The sequence below is a fragment of the Myotis davidii genome, unplaced genomic scaffold (genome assembly GCF_000327345.1).
Source record: "Myotis davidii unplaced genomic scaffold, ASM32734v1 scaffold18, whole genome shotgun sequence".
Taxonomy (NCBI): Eukaryota; Metazoa; Chordata; class Mammalia; order Chiroptera; family Vespertilionidae; genus Myotis; species Myotis davidii.
The window spans coordinates 4,433,403-4,448,965 of record NW_006292696.1 but is presented as its reverse complement, the minus strand read 5'-3'; the positions used below and the strand labels follow the sequence as shown (position 1 = coordinate 4,448,965).

Genomic DNA, 15,563 nt, shown 5'->3' with positions numbered 1-15,563 from the left:
GCTTACGTCCCAGACGCCAGGTCCGGCCAGAGCCCGGGGAGCCTGGAGGCCCTCAGCGGCCGCCTGGGCCGGCGGAAAGGCTCAGGACCCAAGAAGGAGCGGAAGCGCACGGAGAGCATTAACAGCGCGTTTGCGGAGCTGCGCGAGTGCATCCCCAACGTGCCGGCCGACACCAAGCTCTCCAAGATCAAGACTCTGCGCCTGGCCACCAGCTACATCGCTTACCTGATGGACGTGCTGGCCAAGGACGCCCAGGCCGGCGACCCCGAGGCCTTCAAGGCCGAAATCAAGAAGGTGGATGGCAGTCGAGAGAGCAAGCGGAAAAGGGAGCTGGTAAGTTCGGAGCCTCTAAGCTCCAGCCCAGGGCGCGAGCGGTGGGCACCGGCAGGCGAGCGCGCAGTGGAGGAGCCTGTGTTGCGGTGTGCGAGATTTTGAGAGGCTGCGGGAAGTTCTGAGATGGTCGAAATGTGGGATTGTGTGCGTGAGGGAGAAAGATTAATATTGAACGTAATGAGGGATATTGTTTGTAAGGCTGTGAATGAAGGCACAGTCTGAACTTTTTTGGAGGGGCTATGGAGTCCCTTTTAAGAATCCATTGGAAGCTTAAGACCCGGAGAAAATACACATATATTTCGCTTCCAATTTCGAGGGGTTCTTAGCTACCCCTGGCTCTCCTAGAAGCCACTTTAAGAATGCTGTAGGAGTTCCTTACTTAATGTGCCTGAGTGTGAATTTATGCTTACGGACTTAGTTACTGTTTTCAAAGGACCTTTGCTAGAGAGGCTAGTCTACCTACATCCTCCTATAGACAGGGAAACTGAGGCCCAGCGTGGGACTGGAGGTGAAGGGCACCTACCTGAGGAGTCAGAGATGCAGCTGGGGTAAAACAAGTCAGGTCTTCTACTCTCAGTCCAGAGCACTTCCCACGGGCTAGTTCCAAGGGCGACCTTGATGGTTTGGTGTGTCAGCATCAACAAGGGAGAGTCTCACTAACTTCTTTTGGCTTCGGAGATCACAGTCTCTACTTGGCCTTTCTCCATCCTCTCCAGTGAGGGAGACATTTTCTGAAGCCTGATTCTGCTGGCCCAGAGCTGTGGAACCTCAGAGGGTGGAGATTTCCAGGCTAGAGAACTAGTTTCTCTAGGTTAGTACGCTCTGGCTCAGGCGCTGCCGGAGGAAGCTGACTAGAGAGCCCCGCTGGGTTTGGTCTGACCTGCAGAGGCTGTAGCAAACTAGGGAAAGCTCAACCGGGGAGACTGGGAAAGATAGGCATCGAGTCCATAAACCTCTGCCCTCAGCTAGAGGAGATGCAGGCCCAGTGACGCCTCGGTGGCAGTAGTTACTGGGCGTATTCCCACCTTCTACACTTCACCGCCTCTTTCAAGAATCCCCGCTGGAGAGCGGGGGAAGGGGGTGTGGGATAGTAGACCAGGCCGAATACCCTTCGCCCAGCTGTCTGAAGCTACCCAGCACCAGTGGGCGGGTGGGGATCCAACCCAGTGTCCAAGCCCAGGGGCTAAACCAGATTGGAAAGCCTGGGGGGGGGGGGCTGTGTGGGGAGAGCAGGTCCTTGAGCGCGCGGGAAAACTTAGATTCTCACCCCTCCCATTCCAATCCCTGCAGTCTCTCTTGGGCGCCATCACGCCAAACCTAGGCGCATCAATTTCACTAGACACAGAAAATTCTCATTATGGAACCCCCAGCAGCTGCCCAGCCCATTCTGCCCCCACCCCCAGACTCGGAGCATAAAGGCAAATTTTATGAGCTTGTTTGCCTATTTCGCAAACAGAAATCCGTCACTTATTTAAAGGCTCCCAGTTACTGCTCCCAACACCTTTCCCCCGACCCCACTCTACGCTCTGGCGACCGGAGCAGAAAAATTTAAACCTGTCTCTCTCGCCTCTTTTTTTGTGCATGTCCTCTGGCAGCAGCAGCATGAAGGCTTTCCTCCTGCCCTGGGCCCAGGCGAGAAGAGGATTAAAGGGCGCACAGGCTGGCCACAGCAAGTCTGGGCGCTGGAGTTAAACCAGTGAGCCAAGGCCCTCGCAGAGGACCCCACCACCGCGGCCGACCCCAGAGGCCCGGGAGGAGAGGAAGGAGACGAGTGCCAGGCTCTGGGTACCAGGGGCTTATGGGGCGCGTCCTGCCGAGCCTCTGCTGTGTGCTGGCAGGTCGCTGGCTGCAACAACACACTTGGATCGCACGTGCAATGTCATTTGAAATTGTTTTTAATACATTAAGAGAAAGAGAAATATATATATCCACCCCCATAACCAAGAGGGCGGCTCTTGGCAGCACTATATACGAAAAGGAGAGACTGTGGGACTCCGGACGAGCGGCTAAGACGCACCCTTCCAACCCTTCTGGGGCGAATTTGGAACCCCCAGCACCTTCCCCACTGTGCTATCTGGCTCTCTTTCTAATTCCCTCTGGTTCCAATCAAAACCCTTGAGTGCTCAATTCCCTAATTAAAATGCAATAAGAGGAATCAATCAATAGTTTACTGCCAAGAACAGAGAACCAGGTCGGGAAGATGGAGGGCTGCCTTTTGTTATTAATCTCCCTCAAACAGTGGTGTTTTTATTTTATTTTTTTTGTCGCTGCACTTCCTACTTAGCTCCAAGGGAAACACATTTTCCCCTTCCTTCTTTCCTTTCTTTTCTCCTTCCTTCTTCTTCTCTTTCTTCTTCCTTCTTTCCCCTAGTTCCCTCCCTCCCTTCATTTGTAAATAAAAGCTTTTCCCAATGTTGAAAAGTTTTTATGTATTTAAACTACCTACGATGCCTGCTGTGCTCAGGTGTTTGTTTATTCCCCCATCCCCACCCTTTTTCTACCTCAAATCTATATGACCACTCACCGCCCTCTCCCCTTGCCAAAGCAGTATCTATGCTCTTGACTAATAAAACATTTTCTGAAATCGGAGGAAGCCTGTGTGATGTCTTGGTGGGTATCCCTGGCTTCATTGTTTCTGCTAGGTAGAGAGCCTCCCGCTCCTACTTTTTTTCGATAAATGCCAAAGCAAACTACAAGTCACGTCAAAGGGAGGGGGCAGATAAAGGACTTATTCCTTGAAGGAAGAACAAAGCTCTCCTTAGAACATAACTGCGGGACAGGATAACTTTAGTGAACTCACAGAAAGGAAAACTAGAAAGGAATTAGACCCAGATTGTTGGGCTATGATTTAGGTGGGTCGGCGTTTGGGCTGGTCTAACACCAGGTCAGTATGAAGAAAGTGGGGTTATTAGGCAAGGGCAGTGAAGCTGGGAAGAGAGGGATGTGTTCAAGCATACGGTGTTCATCCACATTAAATGAAGAACATAGTTGTGTAGGTAATGGTGCGGAAACTCACTCCGGGCCCAGTGCCCGTGCCAGGGCCAACGAGAATCTGCTTAGCAGAGCTCCCAGCACACAGTAAGGGCTCGACTAGTCGAAACAGCTATTATTTTATACGAGAGCAAAATAAGCTTGAGAATGCTTATAGTTAAATTGAGACATTTAGGTTTCTCTCCAGCAATAACGCACTCAACAAATAATTGTGAGAGCAAACGGATCGTGCAAAGGGGTGGGGGTATGTGCATGCTAGTTCCGCCACTTGTGTAGGAGAGCCATCTTTGCGCTCCCACGTGCACACCCAGGGCTGGGTGTGGGGGTGAATAAAAGAGAGTGCATTTTTGGCGAAGTCTGGGCTAAACTGGGGTGGGCAAAAAGACTGTTACATGTCCCTGAATAATAGAGTACAGACAACTAGTTTTGCTTTGCTTGCGCGCAACTGTGCTAGGCACTAGGCTACGTGCTTTTATGCCTCTGAACAGCTCCCCCGATTGCCTGAGGGTCGCATGGTCTGCAGTGCTTGTACGGGTCTCCGGTGCTGCCTCTGGGGGAACACGCGCGTGGGTCCCTGGGCGCTTTCTAGCCCCACACTGGGAGCTGGGGGCCGTGGCTTGGGGTCCAGAAAGGAGACCCCGGCAGCTCTGGGCCAGGTGTGTCCAGGCGCCTCGTCCTAGCATCGGGGTGAATATAGGGCCCCATTAGTCTTGGCTGTAAACACCGTGGCAGGGGCCCAGCGGCCACGCGGGCCTTTCCGGACACGAAGGAGTTAATAAAAGGTGTTTTATGGACGTGAGGAAATGGTGGGGGAGGTGTGAGCCTCTCTCCACTCCTACCCCCCTACTTTTTTCTTTTTTCCCTCTCGCCACCCGCCTCCAGATCAAACAGGCCGGTGATTTAACTAGGGCAACACCTCGCGGTAATGAGCCGTCCTGGCACACCCCTCCCCCGGCCTCAGTTCCCGGCCCCAGGCCCGAAGGTCCCTCGGGCGGAGCAGAAAACAAAAATCGGGTTTTTTTTTCTTTCTTTCTTTTCCTTTCCTAGAGCTAGAAAGCCCCTTAGAAATCCTGGTCCGCACGCACCGAGACACTGAGGCTCAGGGAGCGAACCGATCGACCTGCGCCAGCGCGGAGGGGGCCTCATGGGATTCGAACCCAGGACTCCAGTTGGGTTTTCAGACCACCTCAGTCTCACTGCTGAGCGCGCTCTGGGGACTATTTTTAGTCCCCAAAGTATCCTAGGCACGGGAAGAATGCGCACCGGGTCCCCTTTCTTGCGTCCAGTCCAGTGAGAGGAGAGAGGATACCGAGGGGTACCGCCTGCGCAGCCCCAGCCACGTTTGCCTAACCAGGCCTCGTCGGAAACCCCAGCGGCCCGGCCCAAACCCCCATTGAGCGGGTGGAGCCCCAAATTCGGCCGCAGCCTCGTCTGTCCCAATCTCAGACCTAGGACCTGGGAGCTGAGCCGGGGCATGCCCATTGAGGGGTCACTAGGCTGTCCTCCCACTTTCCCCAGCCTCATTCCAGGGGCTTAGCGTGCCCAGCCCCCACTCCAGGACTGGAACAGCGGGACCCCTGGAGAGGAACGGAGTAGTTCGGGGTTCCAAAAAACCGGTCTCTGCGCTGTCTCTCCTCTCTTCTCACCGAGCCTCTCACCCTTCTTCAATCCCCTCCTGTGAAATGGCTTCAGAACCCGGTCTTTACTTTCTTATTCTCTCCCACGGTTCAATGCTGTTTGCCAGAAACCTACCTCAACCGGGCTGTGGCAGAAGCAGTGCCATTATTATTATTTTTAAGGGCATCACCTTAAAAAAAAATCTAGGGATAAAATGGAATGGTCATGAACTTAAAAGTAAATTCCAGGAATTTCTCGTAAGGAAATACTCATTGGTGTTACAAACCTTTAACTACAGGACTAGTCTACTAAGGAGTGAAAAATAGGAGAGGACCCAGATGGGCTATAATTACAGAATTATAGCTGGTTAAAGAAATCCACCCGTACAGTGGGTTACTACTCAGCCACCACAAAAAAATGTGAGGGTTGACATGGAGGTTGTTCATGATATATTGCGTTGGGGGGGGGAAAACACTCTCCCAGGTTACTGAAGGCTGTCCATCCTGACCTGTTTTATGTGAAAATAAATTAATGAATGGATAAACATTCATGGAGAAAAAGTGGAAGAATATACAACAAGACATTTACACCTCTACCTTTGAGTTGAGGGAATAAGGATAATTTTGATTTTTCCTCCTGCGTATTCTCCAGTGCCCAACTCCACACACACCCAGCTCCTGCACTGTGGTGAGTATTTTTCTATTGATTTTTATGATAGAGAGTGGAAGGGGAGAGACAGAGAGAGAAAAATATCGATGTGCGAGAGAGACATGGATTGGTTGCCTCCCACATGCGCCCCAACCAGGGCCAGCCAGTGATAAAGCCTGCAACTGAGGTACATGCCCTTGATTAGAATCAAACCTGGGACCCTTCAGTCTGAGGGCCGACTCTCCATCTACTGAGACAAACCAGCAAGGGCATCTACTTTCTTTTATACAATAAATAAGTATTAGTTTTACAATAAAAAAGTAAGCTGCAATTTCCTTTTAATTTCTCTGATTGCCAGTGTACACTGTTTAGTCAGTACATGTTAATTGAGTACCTAGCTGTGGGTATAAACATAATGAGTAAGAAAGAATCCATATAATCACCATCAATTAACATACAATAGTAAATATTTGTCTTGAAGAGTTGCTTTTTCCTCCTACACAGTAAATAAAGACTTTTCTCTCACATTTAAAACCTATTAATGCATGAAATAATAACAACTAAAATTTATTAAGGAAATTATGGAAGCCCTTGGTATGAATTATTTCATTAAGCCTAATGAGAATTGTGTGAGGTTGATACTAAGGCAGCTGAGGCTCAGAGAGGTGAAGGACTTTTTGTTCAATGTCACATGGACCGTAAAGGCTGACAGAGCTCGGATCAAAGGGCGGGTCTTGCTGTCATCAGTGACCTGGCTTTTCCCCACATTTCAAAGTGCCTCCAGGATGTATGTATGTAGGTACGTGCGTGCAAATACAGCCTCTTAGTCTGACCTTCCTTGGTAAAGTAAGGTAGAGAAAGAAAGGGATTTTGGGAAAGGATCTGGGATTCCAACTCACCTGGAATCCTCTTTCTCTGTCCCCACTCAGAGTGGATCCATGTATATAGTGATGAAGGGGTGAGTTTCTTGATCCCCGGATTCTTTCCCAGCTGTAACACTGAATCTAGGAATCGACTTTCTGCTGGTGAAAAATTCAGAATGTTATTCTTTGTCCCAGCCTCTGATGTTTGTACAGCTCATTCACCTTTCCTCGGTACCTTCACTTCTCTAAGCACATTTTCCTCCCTAGAAACTAGAAGGAAGCAGGGGCAGGGATTATGGCTCCTCATGGATAGAAGGAGAAAGGAAAACCTGGAGAGGTGAAGTGACCAGCTCAGGGTCACACAGCCAGTCAAGGGATTAGAAGGCAGCCTGGAGACTTGAGGCCCAGGGCTCTCTCTTGGAAAGGGCTATGCATCCTTTCTCTTCATGCAACCAGCAGCAAAGCTTATGGTCTTGCTAAATCCTCATAAAAGAAACGAAACTAAGAAATCAGCCAATCTCATTTTTAAATGAATAGTGACTGGGAAGAAAAAATATGCAAGCTCTAAAGTGTCTGAAACCAGTCTCCCGATTTAAACTGAATTTGTTTGGAAAAAAAAAATTTTTTTTTAAAGCTGAGTTTTTACAGCTGAGCTCTCCCAAACCCATAAAAAAACAAGGTTTATATGGGAAACAGTGAAAGACTCTTAACTATAATACACAGCGTCTAATGTAAGCAGACATAGACACTATATAAAGCTCCTACAAATGTTATTAAAACAAACAGAAATACACATTTATCCCCACAGAATGGACACGGAAGGCATTGCGAGTTCCAGAAGTCTTATGTTCACTAAAATGTTCAAAGCACCCCAAAATACTGGGACTTCAAAGATCTAAACATTTCTCTCATTTTACAGAAGGGGAAACTGAGGCCCAATGGGAGAGGGTCCAAGGTCACATAGGAAGTTGTATTTTTCTTTTCCCTTTATTTACTTAACACCTTTTACTTCTAGTGCAGGTTAAAGAACAATACAGTGGCAAGAGACCCTGAACAGGTTACGAGCCTCAATTTTCTCATCTACAAAATGGGAGAGATCATTGCCTCCACTTGCCGGGGTTTATGAGGACTGAATGGGATAAGGTGTGTGAAGTACTCAGCATGTTCTCCACTGCAGAGCTACCTTTATTACATTATTTAATCCCTACAATAATCTTGTGAGGTACTAAGAATTTATTTAAGTTTGTTTGCTTGTTTTGGAAATATAGTGCATATTTCTGACAGGCCCAGAAGGTAACAGTGACTTGCTCAAGGGCACACAGCTAGTGAGTGCATTCTTGGTTCAAAGCCCTCACATTCCAAATCATGAAGGTAAACTGAGAGGCAGGTAGGCAGTAGCAGTTGAATTTCTGAAACTATATAAGGCAGCATTATACAGTAGAAATATAACGTAAGCCACAAACACGAGGTATGTATGTAATTACAAACTTTTTAGTAGCCACATTAAAAAAGTAAAGAGAAACAGATGGAATTAAATTTAATATATTTTATATTCTTTATGTTAAATATTTATTTTATTTAATATGTCTGATATAATTTCAACCTGTAGTCAATATAAATTTATTAATGAGATATTTTACTTTTTTTTTTAATACTAAGCCTTCAAAATTGGGGGGGAGGGCGTGTTTTATACTTAAAGCTCTTCTCAGTTTAGACCACAGTGCAAGTATTCAATAGCCACATGTGGCTAATGGCTGCCATATTGAACAATGCAGGTCTTAAGGCTCATGTAGCAGGAATATTAGACACATAGCTTTAGTTAATCATATCAATAATTAGCCTCTACTTACTGAACACTTAATGTGTTCAGGCAGCAGTGCTCAATATATATGGGCTCACTGACCCCTCCTAACAACCACAGAGGGTAATTTATTAATGGTCATATCACTATCAAGCGGCAGGGCTGGCATATAGACCCAGGCCCATCTGTCTCCCAAACCTGCTCTTTAGCTGCTGAGTTCCATGACTTCCAGAGACACCTGGGGACTGTATGTAGTTGTGCAGTGAGATGTGGAGGGACCTTTGGAGGTTGCACCCAGTGGGTGGAGCCCTGGGTTTCAGATTCAAGTCGACCATGAGTCAGGTGACCTTGGGCCAATCATCCTCTTGGGCCCCAGTTTTCTAATCTCTAAGATGGGCTAACAATACCTTTCCTCAACTCAGGGAACTGTCAGGCTAAAATAGGAAAACCAGCCCTGACTGGTTTGGCTCAGTGAATAGAGCGTCAGCCTGCGGGCTCAAGGGTCCCCGGTTCGATTCCAGTCAAGGGCATGTACCTTGGTCGCAGGCACATCCCCAGTAGGGGGTGTGCAGGAGGCAGCTTATCAATGCTTCTCTCTCATCGATGTTTCTAACTCTCTCTCCCTCTCTCTTTCTCTCGGAAATCAATAAAACTATGTTTTAAAAAAACAAAGGGAAACAATGAGATTCGGGGAGCTTCTGGATTGGTGAATATATCAGTATCCTAAGAGGGTGGTGCATTTAGAGAGGGACCCCCCCTGGGGGGCATGCAGGAGGCAGCTGATCGATCTCTTTCATCGATGTTTCTGGCTCTCTATCCCTCTCCCTTCCTCTCTGTAAAAAATCAATAAAATATATATTTAAAAAAAAATAGGAAAACCTGATCAGCTGGTTGGATAAGCTGTGTGGCATGGGGCAGGCTTATTACCCTTTCTGAGCCCCAAAGCCCTCTTCTGTAAAAGGGAAAGCAGAATAGCTCAGAGATGTGAAGATCCGAAAGCTCTTAGCCTGGCCCAGAACAGACAGTAGTAAACATGGGCCACTGCTACTGCTGCTGTTGTAGTTGGGGCTGGGCTGCAGGGCCTGCTTTGGAAGCAATAGGGAATGGCAGGTAAGGGCGAGGGAACATGGCTTTCCCCTGCCCCAGCTCTTGGCTTAGGGTAGTGTTCCGGCGGCCCAATGGGGTGAGAGGGTGTTCATGGGAGTGTGAGAACAGTGAGTGTGGTGGAAAGAGCCCCAGACCCAGAGGTCAAGAGAAGGGGGTTCGGCGGCTGTGTGACCTTGAGCATTTCCTTGCCCCTACTGGACTTTGGTGTTATTTGTAAAGTGAGAAGGTGGGACCAGAGATCTAAGTCCCTTTCTGCTTCGACTGTCTAGGTTTTTACAATAGTATTTAGTAAATAGTGCTTAGTGAAAAGTATTTATAACATTGCGTCTGTGAGGGGGACAAAAAATGCCCTGAGCCTTCCCATGCCTTCTCGGGCTACCACTAGGGGAGGCCGCCACCTGGTGGACATACTCCTTCCTCTGTGTTCCGAAAAAATGCCAGGGAGGACTCCCGACTCCACAGTGACTCGACAGCCCCAGGGCCCACTTTTCCTAACTTTCTTTGGCAGTTTCAGGAAAGAAGGGACGCAGAAAGTTCACAGAGCCGGGAGTCCTGGGAAGGAGGCAAATTCCTGAGGGATGATGGGTTTTACAATCCAAGATCTCTGAGGCTTTCTTCCCTAGAGGCACCTTGGGGTAGGAGTCTGTATTTCCCCGATTACAAAGTCTAAAATGCATCACACGTTTTCTTCTTCTGATGGGGTGGGAGCCACTGAACAAAACACAATCTTCTCCTGGTAACTACAAATTTTTTTGCCACGATTGCACTGGGCTCATGGCCTGCAGAGGGCGGCTCCCCCTGCCCCGAATACCTGACTGGTGGCTTCCGGAATTCCAACAGCATTCGCTACCCTGCCATCTCCCACACTGTCAGGATCTGCTTCTCTCTGTGGTAGAGGTTGCATGGGACACGGAGTCGGATTAGCACGGGTCCCATTTCTGGCTCACCATAAGACCCTGAATAAGCCATCTATTTAACTTCTCTGAGCCTCAGTTTCTCCACCTGAACATTAGGGAGGATCAGTTTTTTGCAGGATTGTGTGAGGATGATTGCCAGAAACAGTAATAGAACAGAACAGAAAAAAATATTCTAGCAGCGTGTCCAGCACCTAGTAGGTGTTTAACAGACAAAAGCCATCATTTCTGCGGGGATGTCATCCTGAGCACTTTTCCACGTTCAGCTTTGGAAACATTCCTAGGGCGAAAGAGGAATAGAATGCGTTTGAAAAGTGGTATTAGAAACCAGAAATAAAACACCCTTACCATGGCAGAGGGTGGAGCCTCCGTGGAACTGTTCAAAGGGGCTCAGCCACGTTCACCCTCGTCTGGAGGAGATAAACCCCACGGGCAGGCTGGGGTCTTGTCTGGCCCCCGTCCTCCGTCTCCGGGTTTCGGACAGCTTCCTCGGACACAGTTCCACCTTCAGGCCGCTGCTCGCTGACATGGCTGGGCCTGCCCCCCCTGCCCGCTGACTGTGCCCCCTGGAGCCTGGTCCACTCCTGCCTGCGACATGTGGCGGGGCTCAGACGCGCTCCAACGGCTCAGAGGCCACGCTTGCTGCTGGCCAGCGTCCTCAGGAAGCGGCCCTAGCCACCGTCGCTTAACTAAGCTCACTACATGGCTTCTCTAAGACGGCCAGCCCCTTTACGCACGCACGCACCCACGCACGCACGCACGCACTCATCCACGCACGCAGGCCTCCCCTGTGCGTTGGGCTCTGTGCCTTCCTCGCAGACCCCTGGTTTTCAGCAGGGCGTCTGCTTCCACCGCTGTCTAGGTATGAGCTCCCTGAGAGTCCCGGCTCCTGGGGGACAAGCTGTTTGCAGAGCCCCGCAGACAGCCGGCACGCAGCGGACACGCATTTTCTTGGCCACGTTTCGTTGTCTGGCTTTGTTTTTAATGGTTGTAGGTTTGGTGACTCCCAAGGTCCAGCTCCTCACTCTGGCCTCTGAGGCTTTCCGCTCCGGACTGGACTTCCCTCATCCTCAGTCTCCTGCTTAACCTGCCATTTCCTTAAAGGGCCTTCTTGGGAGCCCCTTCTTCCAGGAAGCTCTCTTGATTTTCAGAAAGCCTCTTCCTTCCTATTTTACCCTTTCTCTGAATTTTATAGATACAGAAGATATAGTATGGCTGTACACGGGGTTGGTAAGTAGATTCGTTGATATGCCTACAATATGGTCATAGTCACATTAAATACAGCTCTGTATGTGTATGTACACAGGGTGTCCCAAAAAATGTGTACACATTTTGAATAATTATAAAGGCATGGTGAGTTAAATCTGAAAAGAAACATCAATGGAGCTATCAGCTGTTAAAGTGTGTATACATTTTTTTGGGGGGGGCACCCTGTATACACAGATGTAACTATGCATATCCACATCGTATATACTCATTAATATAATTTGTATACATATATAGTATACATATCTAGTATTTTTAAACTAAGAATGTCATTAAATATTATTTTATAATTTTGACATATATACTTATAATACTATGTATTATAATATATAATTTATATATAGTAATTATTGTATTTAATGTAAAAGTATAATCTTTTTAAAAGCAGTCCCCTATTAGTTGAGGTTGTCTCCAGTTCTTCCTTGTTTAAACCCGTGGTCGGCAAACTACGGCTCGAGAACCACATGCGGCTCTTTGGCCCCTTGAGTGCGGCTCTTCCTAAGCCTTAGGAGTACCCTAATTAAGTTAATAACAATGTACCTACCTTTATAGTTTATGTTTAAAAAATTTGGCTCTCAAAAGAAATTTCAATCGTTGTACTGTTGCTATTTGGCTCTGTTGACTAATGAGTTTGCTGACCGCTGTTCTAAACAATACTCCCGTGAGATACCAGCTTATCCGATTAGAAGGCAGCAGGGCACAGTGGATTCTGGGGTCAGATAGACTTGCCTTTGACTTTCTTCCACACCACTTTCTAGTGACCTTGGACAAGCCATTTCACCTTACAAACGTCTGTTTCCGTCCTTATGGTATAAAGAGCATAATTGTATTCATAGGGTCCTAAGGCATGTGAAGTGATTAACACAATACCTACCACATACTCAGTGCTCAGTGAAAAAGCAGCACTGTCTGGGAGGCAGAAGATGAGGATTTGCTTTGACTTCCCCACTCACCAGTGTGACCTGAGTATCATTATTTTGTAACGTGTGACAATACCCAGGGAATCAAGCGCTGCCCGAATTTAAGATTTGTTTTATTGTTTTTTACTGCTCTTACTGTTTTCTACAGGTTTTAGGAATATGTAACTTAAACTGTGCAAGCAAAGAGTATGTGTTTTGAAGGCACTTAAAAAAATTGCTTTGCTATTTTATAGATTTGGTGAAAATGGCTCAGGCCCATGATAAACAATTTAGACAATCCCCAAAAAAGCACAGAGGAGACAGTAAAACTCCAGATCCCACAACAGATCTAGCCATCGTTGGCATCTTGGTTGCGGCCTTCTCTTACTTGGTACCCTGGGTACCCAGGTCAGGGCAGGTCAGGCTTCAGCTGTTTCCTAAATGTTGACTTCAACCAGATTGACTGTTAACAGCAGTGTGCTCCAGCTCTGTCCCTCTCAGCCAACCTCTGACAGTTTCATTAACCCCATTAAATCATGCAGGTGCCTTCACACCTCCTGGCGTTGTTAATCTCTGTACAGCTCTGGTAAGTTAAAACCTGGCTGGGAAGTTGGATGTACCTTGTTAACCTCCATTAAACCCTATTAAATTTCCTAACTATAGTCTTAGTAACTTCTAGGAGTCCCTCATTAAAGTTTAGTAAATCCAGTTGATGGGGGGACAGGGGTGACTGTTGTGGCTGCACTGCTTCAAAGCATGACATGCCCGAGTTCTTTGATGGTGGGGTTGACAAGTGTCCCAATGCCGGAGTGCCTCTAGCTGTCATTGCTACTTGGGCAAGTTCCTCAGCCTCTGCATTCACACCTCTGTGAACTAGAGTTAATAACTTCTTATTTTATATGATTGTAGTGAGAGATTGAATGAATCAATGCAAACTGTAAGACTAGAAACATCTCTGGCATGCATGCATACTGCACTTACAGCTCTTATTATTTCTGGATATGAAATACTTAGAAACCAAAAAACTGTTACATAAATGGAAGATTCAGTGCAGACATTAACTGTGTCCCCCTACATGCCAGGTACTGTGCTTGAAACTGTGGATTAGTTTTACTCTGTTTTTTTTTTGTTAATCCTCACCTGAGGATATTTTTTCAATTGATTTTTAGAGAGAGTGGAAGGGAGGAAGAGAAAGAGAGACACATCGATGGGCTGCCTCCCGAAAGGGCCAGGGATTGAAATTGCAACCTAGGTATGTGCCCTTGACTAGGAATCAAACCTGCGACCCTTTGGTGTGAAGGCTGACACTCTAACCACTGAGCACACCAGCCAGGGTATTTTCACTCTAGTTTTGTGCAGACTGAAGACCATCCATTTGAGTGGTTCATCTTGATTGTCTTTGTGGCTGTGCAGGTCACTCTGCTCAGGCTCTGACACTTCAGAGCTGTTTGAGGTTGAACAGCTACTTTCTCTCCCTAGGTCTTAGGGCAGTGATGGCGAACCTTTTGAGCTCCGCGTGTCAGCATTTTGAAAAACCCTAACTTACCTCTGGTGCCGTGTCACATATAGAAACTTTTTCATATTTGCAACCATGGTAAAATAAATATATTTTTGATATTTATTTTATATATTTAAATGCCATTTAACAAAGAAAAATCAACCAAAAAATGAGTTCGCGTGTCACCTCTGACACTTGTGTCATAGGTTCGCCATCACTGTACTTAGGGGGTTGGGCTCAGTGCTCTCTAAACCTGGATGTACATACAGGTTCCCCAGATTTTGTAAAAATAGTTTCCTGGGCGCCGAAACCGGTTTGGCTCAGTGGATAGAGCATCGGCCTGCGGACTGAAGGGTCCCAGGTTCGATTCCGGTCAAGGGCATGTACCTGGGTTGCAGGCACATCCCCAGTAGGGAGTGTGCAGGAGGCGGCTGATCGATGTTTCTCTCTCATCGATGTTTCTGACTCTCTATCTCTCTCTCTTCTTCTCTGTGAAAAATCAATAAAATATATTTAAAAAAAAATAGTTTCCTGGGCCCCACTTGTGAAGATTCTCATTTAGTAGGTCTCACTGGGAACTTTCAACCACAGTCCAGATGAGGTTGAAGCTGCTGGACTGGGAAACTTCTGGAGCCGAGGTTTGGGCTTGAGTCTTACCTGGGCAAATTTGTATTCCTGGACTTCAGCCTCTGAGCTTTCCATTCTGAGAATGGGAATGGGGGCCCAGGAAGTGCATTGTAAGAATTCTTAGGAGATTCTGATGGGGTGGCAACTGCCACACATGTTTTTATCAGATCATCTGAATCTCAGATGATCTGATATTTAATATTCTATAGGTCTATTCTGAAAAAAGGGTGTCTGGCTCCCAGTGAAACTTCTGTTCTAATGGTACATTAGAATGTGGGCTCATCCTTCTGACAACTGATGTCTGTGGATCCTCAGAGGTCGGCTCCAGCAGGACTCAGCCTGTGTGGGTAAGCTTGGGGACAAAGTACCTCTCAGAGGTTCAGTGTGTGATGGGTTAGAGGACAGGGCAGATTAGACATGTAGCAGATGGGAGGGCAGCAAACAGGGGAGTGGAAACAATGAATTATGTTATACCTCAAATGAAGAGGCAACACACTCTGAAAATTGGAACTTCCTTTGCTTTCTGAAGGAAATCAATTCAGGGAGCCTCTAAGTCAGTGGTTCTCAACCTGTGGGTCGCAACCCCTTTGGCGGTCGAACAACCCTTTCACAGGGGTCGCATAAGACCATCCTGCATATCAGATATTTACATGACGATTCATAACAGTAGCAATATTACAATTATGAAATAGCAACAAAAAATAATTTCATGGTTGGGTCACAACATGAGGAACTGTATTTAAAGGGCCAGAAGGTTGAGAACCACTGCTCTAAGTGATGGCCTTCAGCAACAGTCCATCATCAATCCCAGTGGTAGGCAAGACTCCCACCCTCCCTACCCCCAAATGCCTCCTGAAAAGTCATCCTCCACACTACTGACGGGGGAGTAGAATTGGAGGGAAGGAGGAAAGAGGAAGGACACTGTAAATTTTGATGTTACTTATAGTTTTAGGGCTAACATGTATAACTTCTAGGTAATATGCTAAAACACGTTGCATT

The 15,563-nt window shown here is 47.2% G+C and overlaps 1 protein-coding gene across 1 annotated transcript in view; it reads left to right on the top strand.

The window, feature by feature from the left end:
- Nucleotides 1-2,863, top strand: part of HAND1 (heart and neural crest derivatives expressed 1) — a 4,984-nt gene extending 2,121 nt beyond the window's left edge. Inside the window, exons 2-3 of the mRNA XM_015565660.1 lie at nt 1-333; nt 1,929-2,863. Coding sequence (XP_015421146.1) covers nt 1-333; nt 1,929-2,033 — 438 coding nt within the window. The 3' untranslated portion in view covers nt 2,034-2,863. The remainder of the gene's footprint in view (nt 334-1,928) is intronic.
- The last annotated feature ends 12,700 nt before the right edge of the window (nt 2,864-15,563 follow it).